The sequence below is a fragment of the Lutra lutra genome, chromosome 4, assembly GCF_902655055.1.
Source record: "Lutra lutra chromosome 4, mLutLut1.2, whole genome shotgun sequence".
In the NCBI taxonomy this organism is placed as follows: Eukaryota; Metazoa; Chordata; class Mammalia; order Carnivora; family Mustelidae; genus Lutra; species Lutra lutra.
In genome coordinates, this window is record NC_062281.1 from 93,123,501 (window position 1) to 93,139,181 (window position 15,681).

The 15,681-nt window shown below is 42.8% G+C and overlaps 1 protein-coding gene across 1 annotated transcript in view; it reads right to left on the reverse strand.

Moving 5' to 3' along the window:
• LOC125097332 (myomegalin-like) overlaps nt 1-14,185 on the reverse strand; it is a 37,948-nt gene extending 23,763 nt beyond the window's left edge. Inside the window, 3 exon segments of the mRNA XM_047724903.1 lie at nt 164-396; nt 13,744-13,829; nt 14,113-14,185. Coding sequence (XP_047580859.1) covers nt 164-396; nt 13,744-13,829; nt 14,113-14,185 — 392 coding nt within the window.
• Nucleotides 14,186-15,681: the final 1,496 nt, after the last annotated feature.

The window sequence follows — 15,681 nt, forward strand, 5'->3', positions numbered from 1 at the left end:
ATTGAGTTTTCTCTTAAGAATTTGAGCCCTTAATGCACAGAGCTTGGGATGTGGACCAGGAAGCCCTGGAGCAGCACAAATGCCTTCATTGCAGTGAGGTGAACTCCCTTGCCTATGGTGACATCCGGATTAGCAGGCTCTCCTCCTCTGGGCAGTGTCCTACCTGATGTGGGCCACAGAGGAGAATCCTGCTTCCTCAATTTGAGCCTTTAGCTCTTTCAGTTCCCCCTCAGCTCTCCTCTTCTCCTCTAAGTGTTGGTGGATCTCGGCCCTCAGGTGGAGCATTTCCTCCTGAAGACCTCTGTTATTGTTCCCTCCTGCTGAGGAAGGAGGGGGAAGAAATACATTCTGGGTCTGCACAGCTGCTAGGCTTTTCTCCAAGGCCACCTTGATGAGCTGAAAGAAAATCATAATTTATAAAGAAGTTAGGTCATGAGAGAGGATTCAAGAGGAACATCAGATTGCAAAGGCAGCCATTAATGGGAACAAAAAAGACAGCCCTAAAATGAGCTCGCCCTAAGGACTTCCTCAGCCATAAGGGCCCTGGAGACTGGTCTGGATGGGGAGGACATGAGAGAGCCAGTGTTTGGAACTGCCGCCATGGGCAGAAGAGCCGCATCCAGATGTGTGTCAGAAAACAAACACAAGCCCATCATAAATAAAAACCCAAATGCAAACAATTGAGGTTTACACAGGACCAGAGAGTATGGATGCTGTGATTCTTTTCTCCCTGGGGAACTGGGAGAAGCATCCTGAGATGCTTCTTACAAGACAGGAAACTTCCTTGATGCCACAACATCCAAGTCCTTGACTATAAAGATCTTGGCTTGAGACACTAGCTCTCAGAGCCTAAGGCCAAGCCTGCACCTCATGCCCTAAAAAGGAAGACTGAGACAGGAGGCACTCAGCCACAGGTAAAACAGCAGTTTAATTTTGCTGGCAGCAGGAGAATCACACCCCATAACTATGGAGAAGTTAAAGTGAGGCCACCTGCCCACTTGTTGCTTATCACTCTTGCGCTGATGCTGACAGGCAAACTCTCTCTACAAATCTAAGCACCTGAGGAGAAAACAAGGTGGAAACAACTTCCCAACACCTTTCTATGTTCTGTGGATACTCCTGAAGTTACTCTTCAGTGCGTCAACTCAAGCAGATCGTGTAGCTTTTCCTCAAAGAATTTTTTTAAAGACTTTCTTATTGTTCATCTTGGGTTCCTTTCCAATTTCCCCCACACTCTTAAAAGTATAGAAACCAAAACCTGAGTATGAAAACCCACTCCATGTATGACTAGGTATTTTTGTGCAAGGGTTTCTTGTCCATCCATCCAATATTAATCTTAATACATCCCATAGCTAAGTTGCTTCTTTCTCCTCTTGGTGACTACACTTTGGGGTTCTACTTAGTTTCCGGTCTATGTTGACCTCCCAATTTCCCACCTCGCTACCACAGCTATTTCAGGCTTGTGGTGTTTCTTCTATCTGTATTAACAGTGTGACTTGTACTTGTCACTGGTAAATTCGTTCTGGCTATCCAGAATCATTTCTCAATGATCAAAGTCTTCAAAATATTTTATGGGCATCTCCATAAATCAAGTAGTAGCCACTCAATTGGGCATTATTTGTAGAATTAATTACATGCTTTATACCTTCATTCAGGTTACAAATATATAGAACAGAACAGGGCCCAGAGCCACTTAAATGGATCAATGACTGACAAAGCTGCTTGGCCTGACACAAAGCCACAGACTTCTGCTAGTAATGGAGCTTGGTAAGACCTAGGCTGCATGGGTGGAGTCGATTCACAGCATGAATTTGCCAGTAACACAGCCACTGAGGTTGCAAAGAAAGAGAATGAAGAAAGATGCATAGACACAGCTGCTCATTTCCCAGGCCTTCCTCGGGTTCTGAGCCTGACTTTTGCCTCTCTTGTTCTCCTACCAGGCCTAGTTAGGTTGGCCTATCTCCACATGTGCCACCAAGCAATTGGGACAAAATAAAGGGGGACTGGATAAAACCACTTCTGAAAAGTTAGGACTTCAACCCCTCATTTAAACTATGAGATGTTACCTTTCTATATAAACCCTTTCCAATGAACTTAACTAAAATAAACATTGGCAGGGCACCTGGGTGGCTCAGTTGGTTAAGCATCCACCTTCAGCCTCAGGTCTTGATCTCAGGGTCCTGGGACTGAGTCCCACATTGGTCTTCCTGCTCAGTGGGGAGTCTGCTTTCCCCTCTGCCCCTGTCCTTGCTTGTGCTCTCTCTCTCTCAAATAAATAAAACCTTTTAAAAAATAAATAAACATTACCATCAGCTTTGAATATGGGCACTTTATTCTTTGCTAAAAACTAAGTGTTCTTTCTCTTTAAAAATAACATCTCACTTTCAGGCTCCTGGGTGGCTCAGTTGGTCAAGTGTTTGCCTTTGGCTCAGGCCATGATCCCAGGGTCCTGGGATCGAGCTCCATGTTGGGCTACCTGATCAGCAGGGAGTCTGCTTGTCCCTCTCCCCCCACCCCCTGCTCGTGCTCTCTCTCTCAAATAAATAAATCTAAAAAAAAATCTCATTTTAATGATATCTTTTTTTTAAGTGGGCTCCAACCCAGGGATGAGCACAACATGGGGCCTGAACTCATGACCTAGAGATCAAGACCTTAGCTAAGATCAAGACCTGGATGCCCAAGTAACTGACTGAGCCACCCAGGTGCTCCATCTATACCTATCTATTTTTATACTGCCTTCTGAATGTATGTTATCTTTCACTGATTTAAATATACATAGTGTCTTTAAAAATAAAAAAAAATAAATAAAGAACGATGGAATGTCTACACCAGAAAGGACCTGAAGTTACACCTGGTCTAATTTCCCACTTTAAAATTAGAAAAAAAGAGCTATGATTTGTTTCCCAGCTAATTTGGGTTCTGTGTCAGCGGAATCTTACTTTAGGCTAGCTTATCTTTAAAATTGAAATGTAAATGCATGAAAAATGACTCAGAATTTAGCTTTTTATTTATTTATTTATTTATATTTTTTTCAGCATAACAGTATTCATTATTTTTGCACCACACCCAGTGCTCCATGCAATCCGTGCCCTCTACAATACCCACCACCTGGTGCCCCCAACCTCCCACCCCCCACCCCTTCAAAATTCTCAGATCGTTTTTCAGAGTCCATAGTCTCTCATGGTTCACCTCCCCTTCCAATTTCCCTCAACTCCCTTCTCCTCTCCATCTCCCCTTGTCCTCCATGCTATTTGTTATGCTCCACAAATAAGTGAAACCATATGATAATTGACTCTCTCTGCTTGACTTATTTCACTCAGCATAATCTCTTCCAGTCCCGTCCATGTTGCTACAAAACTTGGGTATTCATCCTATCTTTCTTTCTTTCTTTCTTTTTTTTTTTTTACAGCTTTATAAACATATATTTTTATCCCCAGGGGTACAGGTCTGCGAATCGCCAGGTTTACACACTTCACAACACTCACCATAGCACATACCCTCCCCAATATCCATAACCCCACCCCCTCTCCCAACCCCCTCCCCCCATCAACCCTCAGTTTGTTTTGTGAGATTAAGAGTCACTTATGGTTTGTCTCCCTCCCAATCCCATCTTGTTTCATTTACTCTTCTCCTACCCCCTCAACCCCCCATGTTGCATCTCCTCTCCCTCATATCAGGGAGATCATATGATAGTTGTCTTTCTCCGATTGACTTATTTCGCTAAGCATGATACCCTCTAGTTCCATCCACGTCGTCGCAAATGGCAAGATTTCATTTCTTTTGATGGCTGCATAGTATTCCATTGTGTATATATACCACATCTTCTTTATCCATTCGTCTGTAGATGGACATCTAGGTTCTTTCCATAGTTTGGCTATTGTAGACATTGCTGCTATAAAAATTCGGGTGCATGGGCCCCTTCGGATCACTACGTTTGTATCTTTAGGGTAAATACCCAGCAGTGCAATTGCAGGGTCATAGGGTAGTTCTCTTTTCAACATTTTGAGGAACCTCCATGCTGTTTTCCAGAGCAGTTGCACCAGCTTGCATTCCCACCAACAGTGTAGGAGGGTTCCCCTTTCTCCGCATCCTCGCCAGCATCTGTCATTTCCTGACTTGTTAATTTTAGCCATTCTGACTGGTGTGAGGTGATATCTCATGGTGGTTTTGATTTGTATTTCCCTGATGCCGAGTGATATGGAGCACTTTTTCATGTGTCTGTTGGCCATCTGGATGTCTTCTTTGCAGAAATGTCTGTTCATGTCCTCTGCCCATTTCTTGATTGGATTATTTGTTCTTTGGGTGTTGAGTTTGCTAAGTTCTTTATAGATTTTGGACACTAGCCCTTTATCTGATATGTCATTTGCAAATATCTTCTCCCATTCTGTCAGTTGTCTTTTGGTTTTGTTCACTGTTTCCTTTGCTGTGCAAAAGCTTTTGATCTTGATAAAATCCCAAAAGTTCATTTTTGCCCTTGCTTCCCTTGCCTTTGGTGATGTTCCTAGGAAGATGTTGCTGCGGCTGACGTCGAAGAGGTTGCTGCCTGCGTTCTCCTCGAGGATTTTGATGGATTCCTTTCTCACATTGAGATCCTTCATCCATTTTGAGTCTATTTTCGTGTGTGGTGTAAGGAAATGATCCAATTTCATTTTTCTGCATGTGGCTGTCCAATTTTCCCAACACCATTTATTGAAGAGGCTGTCTTTGTTCCATTGGACATTCTTTCCTGCTTTGTCGAAGATGAGTTGACCATAGAGTTGAGGGTCCATTTCTGGGCTCTCTATTCGGTTTCATTGATCTATGTATCTGTTTTTGTGCCAGTACCATGCTGTCTTGATGATGACAGCTTTGTAATAGAGCTTGAAGTCCGGAATTGTGATGCCACCAACTTTGGCTTTCTTTTTCAATATTCCTTTGGCTATTCGAGGTCTTTTCTGGTTCCATATAAATTTTAGGATTATTTGTTCCATTTCTTTGAAAAAAAATGGATGGTACTTTGATAGGAATGGCATTAAATGTGTAGATTGCTTTAGGTAGCATAGACATTTTCACAATATTTATTCTTCCAATCCAGGAGCATGGAACATTTTTCCATTTCTTTGTGTCTTCCTCAATTTCTTTCATGAGTACTTTATAGTTTTCTGAGTATAGATTCTTAGTCTCTTTGGTTAGGTTTATTCCTAGGTATCTTATAGTTTTGGGTGCAATTGTAAATGGGATGGACTCCTTAATTTCTCTTTCGTCTGTCTTGTTGTTGGTGTAGAGAAATGCAACTGATTTCTGTGCATTGATTTTATATCCTGACACTTGACTGAATTCCTGTACAAGTTCTAGCAGTTTTGGAGTGGAGTCTTTTGGGTTTTCCACATAGAGTATCATATCATCTGCGAAGAGTGATAGTTTGACTTTTTCTTTGCCGATTTGGATGCCTTTAATTTCCTTTTGTTGTCTGATTGCTGAGGCTAGGACTTCTAGTACTATGTTGAATAGCAGTGGTGATAACGGACATCCCTGCCGTGTTCCTGACCTTAGCGGAAAAGCTTTCAGTTTTTCTCCATTGAGAATGATATTTGCGGTGGGTTTTTCATAGATGGCTTTGATAATATTGAGGTATGTGCCCTCTATCCCTACACTTTGAAGAGTTTTGATCAGGAAGGGATGCTGTACTTTGTCAAATGCTTTTTCAGCATCTATGGAGAGTATCATATGGTTCTTGTTCTTTCTTTTATTAATGTGTTGTATCACATTGATTGATTTGCGGATGTTGAACCAGCCTTGCAGCCCTGGAATAAATCCCACTTGGTCGTGGTGAATAATCCTTTTAATGTACTGTTGAATCCTGTTGGCTAGTATTTTGGCGAGAATTTTTGCATCTGTGTTCATCAAGGATATTGGTCTGTAGTTCTCTTTTTTGTTGGGATCCTTGTCTGGTTTTGGGATCAAGGTGATGCTGGCCTCATAAAATGAGTTTGGAAGTTTTCCTTCTATTGCTATTTTTTGGAACAGTTTCAGGAGAATAGGAATTAGTTCTTCTTTAAATGTTTGGTAGAATTCCCCCGGGAAGCCGTCTGGCCCTGGGCTTTTGTTTGTTTGGAGATTTTTGATGACTGTTTCAATCTCCTTACTGGTTATGGGTCTGTTCAGGCTTTCTATTTCCTCATGGTTCAATTGTGGTAGTTTATATGTCTGTAGGAATGCATCCATTTCTTCCAGATTGTCAAATTTGTTGGCGTAGAGTTGCTCATAGTATGTTCTTATAATTGTCTGTATTTCTTTGGTGTTCGTTGTGATCTCTCCTCTTTCATTCATGATTTTATTTATTTGGGTCCTCTCTCTTTTCTTTTTGATAAGTCTGGCCAGGGGTTTATCAATCTTATTAATTCTTTCAAAGAACCAGCTCCTCGTTTCGTTGATTTGTTCTATTGTTTTTTTGGTTTCTATTTCATTGATTTCTGCTCTGATCTTTATGATTTCTCTTCTCCTGCTGGGTTTAGGGTTTCTTTCTTGTTCTTTCTCCAGCTCCTTTAGGTGTAGGGTTAGGTTGTGTACCTGAGATCTTTCTTGTTTCTTGAGAAAGGCTTGTACTGCTATATATTTTCCTCTCAGGACTGCCTTTGTTGTGTCCCACAAATTCTGAACCGTTGTGTTTTCATTATCATTTGTTTCCATAAATTTTTTCAATTCTTCTTTAATTTCCTGGTTGACCCATTCATTCTTTAGAAGGATGCTGTTTAGTCTCCATGTATTTGGGTTCTTTCCAAATTTCCTCTTGTGATTGAGTTCTAGCTTTAGAGCATTGTGGTCTGAAAATATGCAGGGAATGATCCCAATCTTTTGATACCGGTTGAGACTTGATTTAGGACCAAGAACGTGATCTATTCTGGAGAATGTTCCATGTGCACTAGAGAAGAATGTGTATTCTGTTGCTTTGGGATGAAATGTTCTGAATATATCTGTGATGTCCATCTGGTCCAGTGTGTCATTTAAGGCCTTGATTTCCTTGTTGATCTTTTGCTTGGATGATCTGTCCATTTCAGTGAGGGGAGTGTTAAAATCCCCTACTATTATTGTATTCTTGTCGATGTGTTTCTTTGATTTTGTTATTAATTGGTTTATATAGTTGGCTGCTCCCACGTTAGGGGCATAGATATTTAAAATTTTTAGATCTTCTTGTTGGACAGTTCCTTTGAGTATGATATAGTGTCCTTCCTCATCTCTTATTATAGTCTTTGGCTTAAAATCTAATTGTTGTGCTATAAGGATTGCCACTCCTGCTTTCTTCTGATGTCCATTAGCATGGTAAATCCTTTTCCACCCCCTCACTTTAAACCTGGAGGTGTCTTCGGGTTTAAGATGAGTTTCTTGTAGGCAACATATAGATGGTTTTTGTTTTTTTATCCATTCTGATACCCTGTGTCTTTTGATTGGGGCATTTAGCCCATTAACATTCAGGGTAAGTATTGAGAGATATGAATTTAGTGCCATTGTATTGCCTGTAAGGTGACTGTTACTGTATATTGTCTCTGTTTCTTTCTGATCTACTACTTTTAGGGTCTCTCTTTGCTTAGAGGACCCCTTTCAATATTTCCTGTAGAGCTGGTTTGGTATTTGCAAATTCTTTCAGTTTTTGTTTGTCCTGGAAGCTTTTAATCTCTCCTTCTATTTTCAATGATAGCCTAGCTGGATATAGTATTCTTGGCTGCATGTTTTTCTCATTTAGTACTCTGAATATATAATGCCAGCTCTTTCTGGCCTGCCAGGTCTCTGTGGATAAGTCTGCTGCCAATCTAATATTTTTACCATTGTAGATTACAGACTTCTTTTCCCGGGCTGCTTTCAGGATCTTTTCTTTGTCACTAAGACTTGTCAATTTTACTATTAGGTGACGGGGTGTAGACCTATTCTTATTGATTTTGAGGGGGGTTCTCTGAACCTCCTGGATTTTGATGCTTGTTCCCTTTGCCATATTGGGGAAATTCTCTCCAATAATTCTCTCCAATATACCTTCTGCTCCCCTCTCTGTTTCCTCTTCTTCTGGAATCCCAATTATTCTAATGTTGTTTCGTCTTATGGTGTCACTTATCTCTCGAATTCTCCCCTCATGGTCCAGTAGCTGTTTGTCCCTCTTCTGCTCAGCTTCTTTATTCTCTGTCATTTGGTCTTCTATATCGCTAATTCTTTCTTCTGCCTCATTTATCCTAGCAGTGAGAGCCTCCATTTTTGATTGCACCTCATTAATAGCTTTTTTGATTTCAACTTGGTTAGATTTTAGTTCTTTTATTTCTCCAGAAAGGGCTTTTATATCTCCTGAGAGGGTTGCTTTAATATCTTCCATGCCTTTTTCAAGCCCGGCTAGAACCTTGAGAATCATCATTCTGAACTCTATATCTGACATTATTACCAATGTCTGTATTGATTAGGTCCCTTGCCTTTGGTACTGCCTCTTGTTCTTTTTTTTGTTGTGAATTTTTCCGCCTTGTCATTTTGTCCAGATAAGAGTTTATGAAGGAGCAAGTAAAATACTAAAAGAGTGGCAACAACCCCAGGAAAATATGCTTTAGCCAAATCAGAAGAGATCCCGAATTGTGAGGGGGGAGAAAGGGGATAAAAAGGAGTTTAGAAAGAAAGAAAAAAAAAAAAAAGAAACTATTAAAAAAAAGAAAGCCGATAAAGAAAAAATATAAAAAGAGGAAAAAAATATATATATTAGATAAACTATTTAAAAAACGTAAAAAAAAGAAAACGGTAAGAGTTAAAAAAAATTCAGCAGAAGAAGAGAAAAAGAAAAAAAAATTGAAAAAGAAAAAAAAATTAAATTAACTGCAAGGCTAAAAAATCATGGGGAGAAAGCCATGAGTTCCGTGCTTTGCTTTCTTCTCCTCTGGAATTCCGCTGCTCTCCTTGGTAGGTGAACTTGGTCCTGGCTGGGTTTCCCGTTGATCTTCTGGGGGAGGGGCCTGTTGTAGTGATTCTCAAGTGTCTTTCCCCCAGGCGGAGTTGCATCGCCCTTACCCGGGACCGCGCTGAGTAATCCGCTCGGGTTCGCTTTCGGGAGCTTTTGTTCCCTGAGCGCTTTCCGTAGAGTTCCGGAGGACGGGAATGAAGATGGTGGCCTCCCAGTCTCCGGCCCGGAGGAGCCGAGAGCCCGGGGCCCCACTCCTCAGTGCGCCCTCAGAGAACAGCGCCCAATGTCTCCCGCCACCCTGGCCTCCGGCCACGCTCCGAGCTGACCGAGCCTGCGACCGGTTCAAGGCAACCCCGAGCTGAGAGTCACTCCTCCGCTCTGTCTCTGCAGCCGGCTTCCCCGTTCTAATACCGGTAAGCTCTGCGACACTCAGACACCCCCGATCCTTCTGCGACCCTGCGGGAGCTGAGGCCGCGCTGACCCCGCCTGGGCTTCCAGTTAAGCCTCTGGAGCGATGTCCCTCATCGGAACAGACTTTTAAAAGTCCTGATTTTGCTCCGTTGCTCCGCCGCTCGCCGGGAGCCGGCCCCTCCCCCCGCGGTCTATCTTCCCGTCGCTTTGGATTCACTTCTCCGCCAGTCCTACCTTGCAGAAAGTGGTTGATTTTCTGTTTCTGGAATTGCTGTTCTTCTTCTCTTCAATCTCCCGTTGGATTTGTAGGTGTTTGCAATCTTTAGATAAGCTATTTAGCTGATCTCCCGCTACCCGAAGTAGTCTCAGCCTGCTACTTCTCCGCCATCTTGACTCCTCCTCCTCCAGAATTTAGCTTTTTAATCAGTTTTTCTTGCTCATCTATGGAAAGTTGACATTTCCATATTTTTCCCAGGCTTTCAGTATGTGTGGTGTTAGTATAAATCCTTTAGGTCTATTGTTAATTATATCTCATAGAGTTTCCGCCCCACTGGCCAGTTCCTAATTCATTTGTTCTATTGCTTCCATGGTAAAATTAAACCTCTTTTGTGTGTGCTGGGATTCCTTTTACCCTACAGAAATTCATATGCAAGTCTGATCTCCTGTTTGAATCGCGTTGTTTTGTTTTTACCCTATGACATACGTTTCACAATGTAAATCAGTTCTCACACATGTGAAAGGTATTAATGATTTTTTTTTTCAAGTTCTTCACAGGAAGTCTACTGACTTTTTTCTCCATCATTGCATTTGACACTTGATAACTTTTTTCTGTTGCACACATTCAAATGAAGAAAGGCAATGGTTGATTCATTTCACAGGCATTTCCTGTTATTTATTAGAGACCTTACATTTGCTTGAGAATGGGATTTTTTGGGAGATACCTGGGGAAAATTACCAACATAGCCAGACCTGAGACTTCCAGATGTGAATAAGTCTAAAAATAAGGATGAAGCAACTTGTTTTGGCCAAAAGATAGCTCTTGCCTTGGAAGGAACACAATGTGGGATGCGTTTGTTAGGGGAAGTCTGTGTATACTTGAGGTAGGAAGGTAGCTTGGTGTTGAATAAAGTTTACCTTCCAAGGATGCAGCAAAGAGGAACTTAGAACCTAACTGTAAGAGTCTATTTCACCAGAAACCAGCAAACACAGTTTTGAGAATCTGGACACAAAACAGTTATGGCAAAACAAGCTTTATTTATTTGGTAGCCGGACAGTCACACCCTCAAACTCCAGAAAAGCTGAAGTGAATTTACAATGATTTCATACAACAAGGTTCCTCTTACCCAAAACTAGACATTGATTTTCAAGGAAAGGTGATGGAAAGAAAATTATGCTTACCCAAGATATCTCCATCCAGCAGGTATATAAATTTGTCCATCATGAGCCCTATCCAAAGGCTAACAAATAATTCATTAAGTATCTCTGCCTAGCAGTAGGGCAGCCATTGCAAAGGAAATATACTTGCCCCAATGCAAAAGGTTTAGTCCTTTAGTTTGAGAACTGACCTTCTCAAAATGTCATCTGGTTATTTGCTCCATGCTAGGCTATAGGAAGGAAGGTTGAGAAGGAATAACTTTACAAACCTGTTTGCCTACAACTGAGAACTAGAGCAAAGGGCTCACATGACTACTCATAGTTAAGATCGTGTCAATCAGAATTTGGCTGTCTTCACATCTGTGCCTTTTGTTCACTCTTTCTGGAACTAATCCTGTCCATAGTAGCAATAATCACATGACTGGCTGACACCCCAATCTAACTCTTAGAATGGACATTTGCTTATCTTGCATATACCTCTCTTCTCCCCAGAGTCCCTCAGTGGGAGGAGTGGGAGGCAGAGGGATCTGTCCGGAGAGGCAATACTGTACATAATTAAAGTCACAAGCATTGGATAGGAGAACTTAGAAGAAGCTGTTCAAGCAAAAGGAGAAGTGGAATTCATGCAAGAATTTAAGGGAGAAGTAAGGGTCAGGTACGGCTAGAGCAACAAAATGGGGATCTTGGTAGAAGGGGAAGAAATGGTGTCGAGGACGTGAGGTATCCCAGACAACCAACTACTCATGTCCTCAAGAGCCAAAGACTGTGCCAAGTCCAGTGAGATTTGAGGAATGCTCATGTAGGTTCTTTTTGTTGGTCTCCTCTTTTTATTATACAGGAGGTATAGAGGCAGACCCAGAGAGCCTCATTTTCCCAGCAGTTTCTCTAATAGCTCCAAGGAATCTATCCCTGGAAAAGCCCAGCTACTTCTGCAGAAGGACAGATACCAAATGATCCACTTTCTCCTTAATAACTCAGAGACTCACAGGCATGGTCCATGCAGGAGGTGTGATTGCTAAGTGTCACTGGGTAAGGTGGAGACACACAGGAGTGCCAGTGAGTGCACTGGGATCACTGTCAGTGACTTAATCTCTGAGGCCCAAGGCTTTCAACTCTTGAGCTTGTGAACTGCTGGTTACACCTTCAGTGATGGCTGTTGTGAACAGTATTTCAGCCCTGGGTACCAAGTTCTGAGGTTTGATGGGGGCTTGCTCTTGAAGTGTCACCTGCTTGTCACAGATGTGCCCCAACCTGGGTGGTATGTCAGGTTGTCCAACAGATTTCTGTTTTGTGTAACGAGATTTCACCAAGACATATCCCTGCTTTGGAAGCATTTCTGAGCCTCTTGGAGGTTCTCAGCACTTTTCCTGAAGTGGATCTTAGGCCTACCACCTCCCGCAGCAGCCCTCTGATGACTCCCTGTCTTCTGTGGTGTGTTTCTGATACAAAAACCCAAGAGGGGGAACTGTCCATGGTCTTGTTGTAAGTACAAATTTGTCTGAAGCTAGAACTATAGGTGGTACATAGGTGGTACAGAGGGACGAAGGTGGGAAGGAGGAGCAAGAGATAGAAGGGGGGGAGAAAAGGTGGATTGGAGAGAAAAGTGGAGTGAGGATAGGGGTTGGCTGGCATGGTGGCTGGGAAGCTCAGGGAGGGTGGAAAGAAGACTGGGAAGTGGGTTTATTTATTTATTTTTTAATTTTTAATTTTTAATTTTCAGTGAAACAGTATTCATTGTTTTTGCACCACACCCAGTGTTCCATGCAATACGTGCCCTCTCCTATACCCACCACCTTGTTCCCCCAACCTCCCACCCCCCGCCCCTTCAGACCCCTCAAATTGTTTTTCAGAGTCATGGTTCACCTCCCCTTTCAATTTCCCTCAACACCCTTCTCCTCTCCCTCTCCCCTTGCCCGCCTTGCTATTTGTTATGCTCCACAAATAAGTGAAACCATATGATAATTGACTCTCTCTGCTTGACTTATTTCACTCAGCATAATCTCTTCCAGTCCCGTCCATGTTGCTACAAAAGTTGGGTATTCATCCTTTCTGATGGAGGCATAATACTCCATAGTGTATATGGACCACATCTTCCTTACCCATTCATCCGTTGAAGGGCATCTTGGTTCATTCCACAGTTTGGTGACCATGGCCATTGCTCCTATAAACATTGGGGGTACAGATGGCCCTTCTTTTCACTACATCTGTATCTTTGGGATAAATACCCAGTAGTGCAATAGCAGGGTCATAGGGAAGCTCTATTTTTAATTTCTTGAGGAATCTCCACACTGTTCTCCAAAGTGGCTGTACCAACTCGCACTCCCACCAACAGTGTAAGAGGGTTCCCCTTTCTCCACATCCCTTCCAACACATGTTGTTTCCTGTCTTGCTAATTTTGGCCATTCTAAGTGGTGTAAGGTGGTATCTCAATGTGGTTTTAATTTGAATCTCCCTGATGGCTTGAAACTCGACCATTTTCTTAACACCGTACACAAAGGTAAACTCAAAATGGATAAAAGACCTCAACGTGAGACAGGAATCCATCAGAATCCTAGAGGAGAATATAGACAGTAACCTCTTCGATATCAGCCACAGCAACTTCTTTCAAGATATGTCTCCAAAGGCAAAGGAAACAAAAGCAAAAATGAACTTTTGGGACTTAATCAAAATCAAAAGCTTCTGCACAGCAAAGGAAACAGTCAACAAAACAAAGAGGCAACCCACGGAATGGGAGAAGATATTTGCAAATGACAGCACAGACAAAAGGTTTATATCCAGGATCTATAAAGAACTCCTCAAACTCAACACACACAAAACAGACAATCATATAAAAAAAAATGGGCAGAAGATATGAACAGACACTTCTCCAATAAAGACATACAAATGGCTATCAGACACATGAAAAAATGTTCATCATCACTAGCCATCAGGGAAGTGGTTTTGAGAAAAAGATAGCTTCTTACTCTAGGCTTACAAGGGCTGTAGGAGACTACCAGACCCCAAAGGGCTATGAGCCTGCCATCCTGGGAACCCAGAACCTGACTTGGACTTACTTGCTGGCTACTGGGTGCAGCTTCCTCCTCGATGCTGTCTGTGAACTCGGCGCTAGTGTCTTCAGTATCATCCCCTGAAGTTGCACCTGGAAGTGAGTCCAGAAGAGAAAGGTGATTCCCTTCACAGGTGGCTTTCAGATAGCAGCTAAAATTACACTTTTTGCCATCTGCCTCTGATTTCTTCCTTTCCCCATATGCATGGCCCCCTAGCCAGCAGGGCTGAAGGTGGAACCACTGTACCAAATCTGCAGAAAAGACTTATATCACTGATACTTTCTAATATTTAAGCTTAAGACTTAAAACATACACTGACTTTGACTGCACGGACCTGTACCTAAGGAGCTGCTGTTAGAGTGGTTACCCCCTCACCTATTACCAGAAAGCCTGAACTATTTCCTGTACTGCCAGCCTGGCTATATAACAACTTTGTCTTTTGAAACATGGGCCCAACATGACTAACCTTTTCTCCACCATTGAGTACTGAGAGGGTCCCTGATTAAGGGAGACCTGCTTTTCTCAACCTTTTCCATCTCTGGGGTCATGGGGTGGCCATATCTCTGAGGAACACCCTTCTAGGGGCTGTGTATTCTACAGAAGCTCAGGACTAGTCAAGACTCAAGGCACAGAATGGTTTTAGTGTTTCCTAATTCCTTTCTTTAACCTCCCCACCTCTTTCAAACTCTTGTTCAATGCCTCCAGCATCTTTTGCCTGAAGGGTTTCTTATAGTTATTCTACTTCCAAGTGAGTTTTAATACATTCTTTTGTTTCTTAAAGATGGACATAGTCATCCGAGGACACAAACATCCATGTGTTGCACTAAGGGAGGAACAATAGCTGCAGTTTGTGGTCTGGGCAAAGATCTGAGACACTGTTGACTAATAAAACTTTTTGTAATTCTATGCATGTGCTGCCCAATACAGTAGACACATGTGGTTACTCAGCACTCAAAATGGGCTAAGGTGATTGAGGAACTAATTTTTTTTATTTAATTCAAATTTAAATTCAGCTAGGCACACAGGGCTCATGGCCACCATATTGGACAGAACAAAGCTGGGCATATCTGTTATAATAAAAGACTGTCCATCCAATTTTAGATTAAGATTTGTGGCCCACATTACTGATTTCTTCTGAAATTGGAGGAATTTATGATGGTTAATTCATTTTAACACCAAAGAAAACCTACCATGACACTCCCCGTGTCTACAGAACAGGTTTTATAGAAACTGCCTAAGTTAGAGAAACCTGAGATGTCATTCTGATTCTGGCCTCAGCAACCAACCTATTAAAACTCCTCTTATGGGAGGTGACAAGATGGCGGGGAAGTAGGAGGAGGTGCCCTTTCAACCTGTACCCTAAAGTGAGCTGATTACCTTCCAAAGAACTCTGATCACCCATGAAATCAGCCTGAGATCAGAATTATACATGTCTGGATCTCTACAGGAGCAAAAGACGCCAGTGGGCAGCTAAAGCGGAGTGGGAACGTCGGACTAATATCAGAAGATAAACAAAAGGGGGAGGGAGCCATCAGAGATGACCCATTGGAAAGTAATATCCCAATAGGAGAGTGCCCTGCGTCTGGGGACCAGCATTAACTTGCAGTCTGGCAGGAAGCACTCAAAAAGAGCAAAGGATCACGGTGGGGGGGGGGTGGAACTGTGGGAATCAGGGCAGCTAGGAACTGGGGCTTAAGTCCCCAGACCCCGGACAGCCACCCCTGGCGCAGAGCCAGAGAGAGTGCGGCGGAGAAACCAGGTCTTGGTCCCTGAGCCACCAGTGCGTGGGGTCCACTATCCCTGAGAGCGCCTGGGATCCGGCTCCCATGAGGGGCTGGGAGCCTCGCCAGCCAGTAGAAGCACAGCCTTTTTGCAGTCCCCACTCGAGTGCCCTGCCCTGCTATCAGAGTCCAAGTCGCGCCCCGCGCCCTCCCCTGAGAGAGG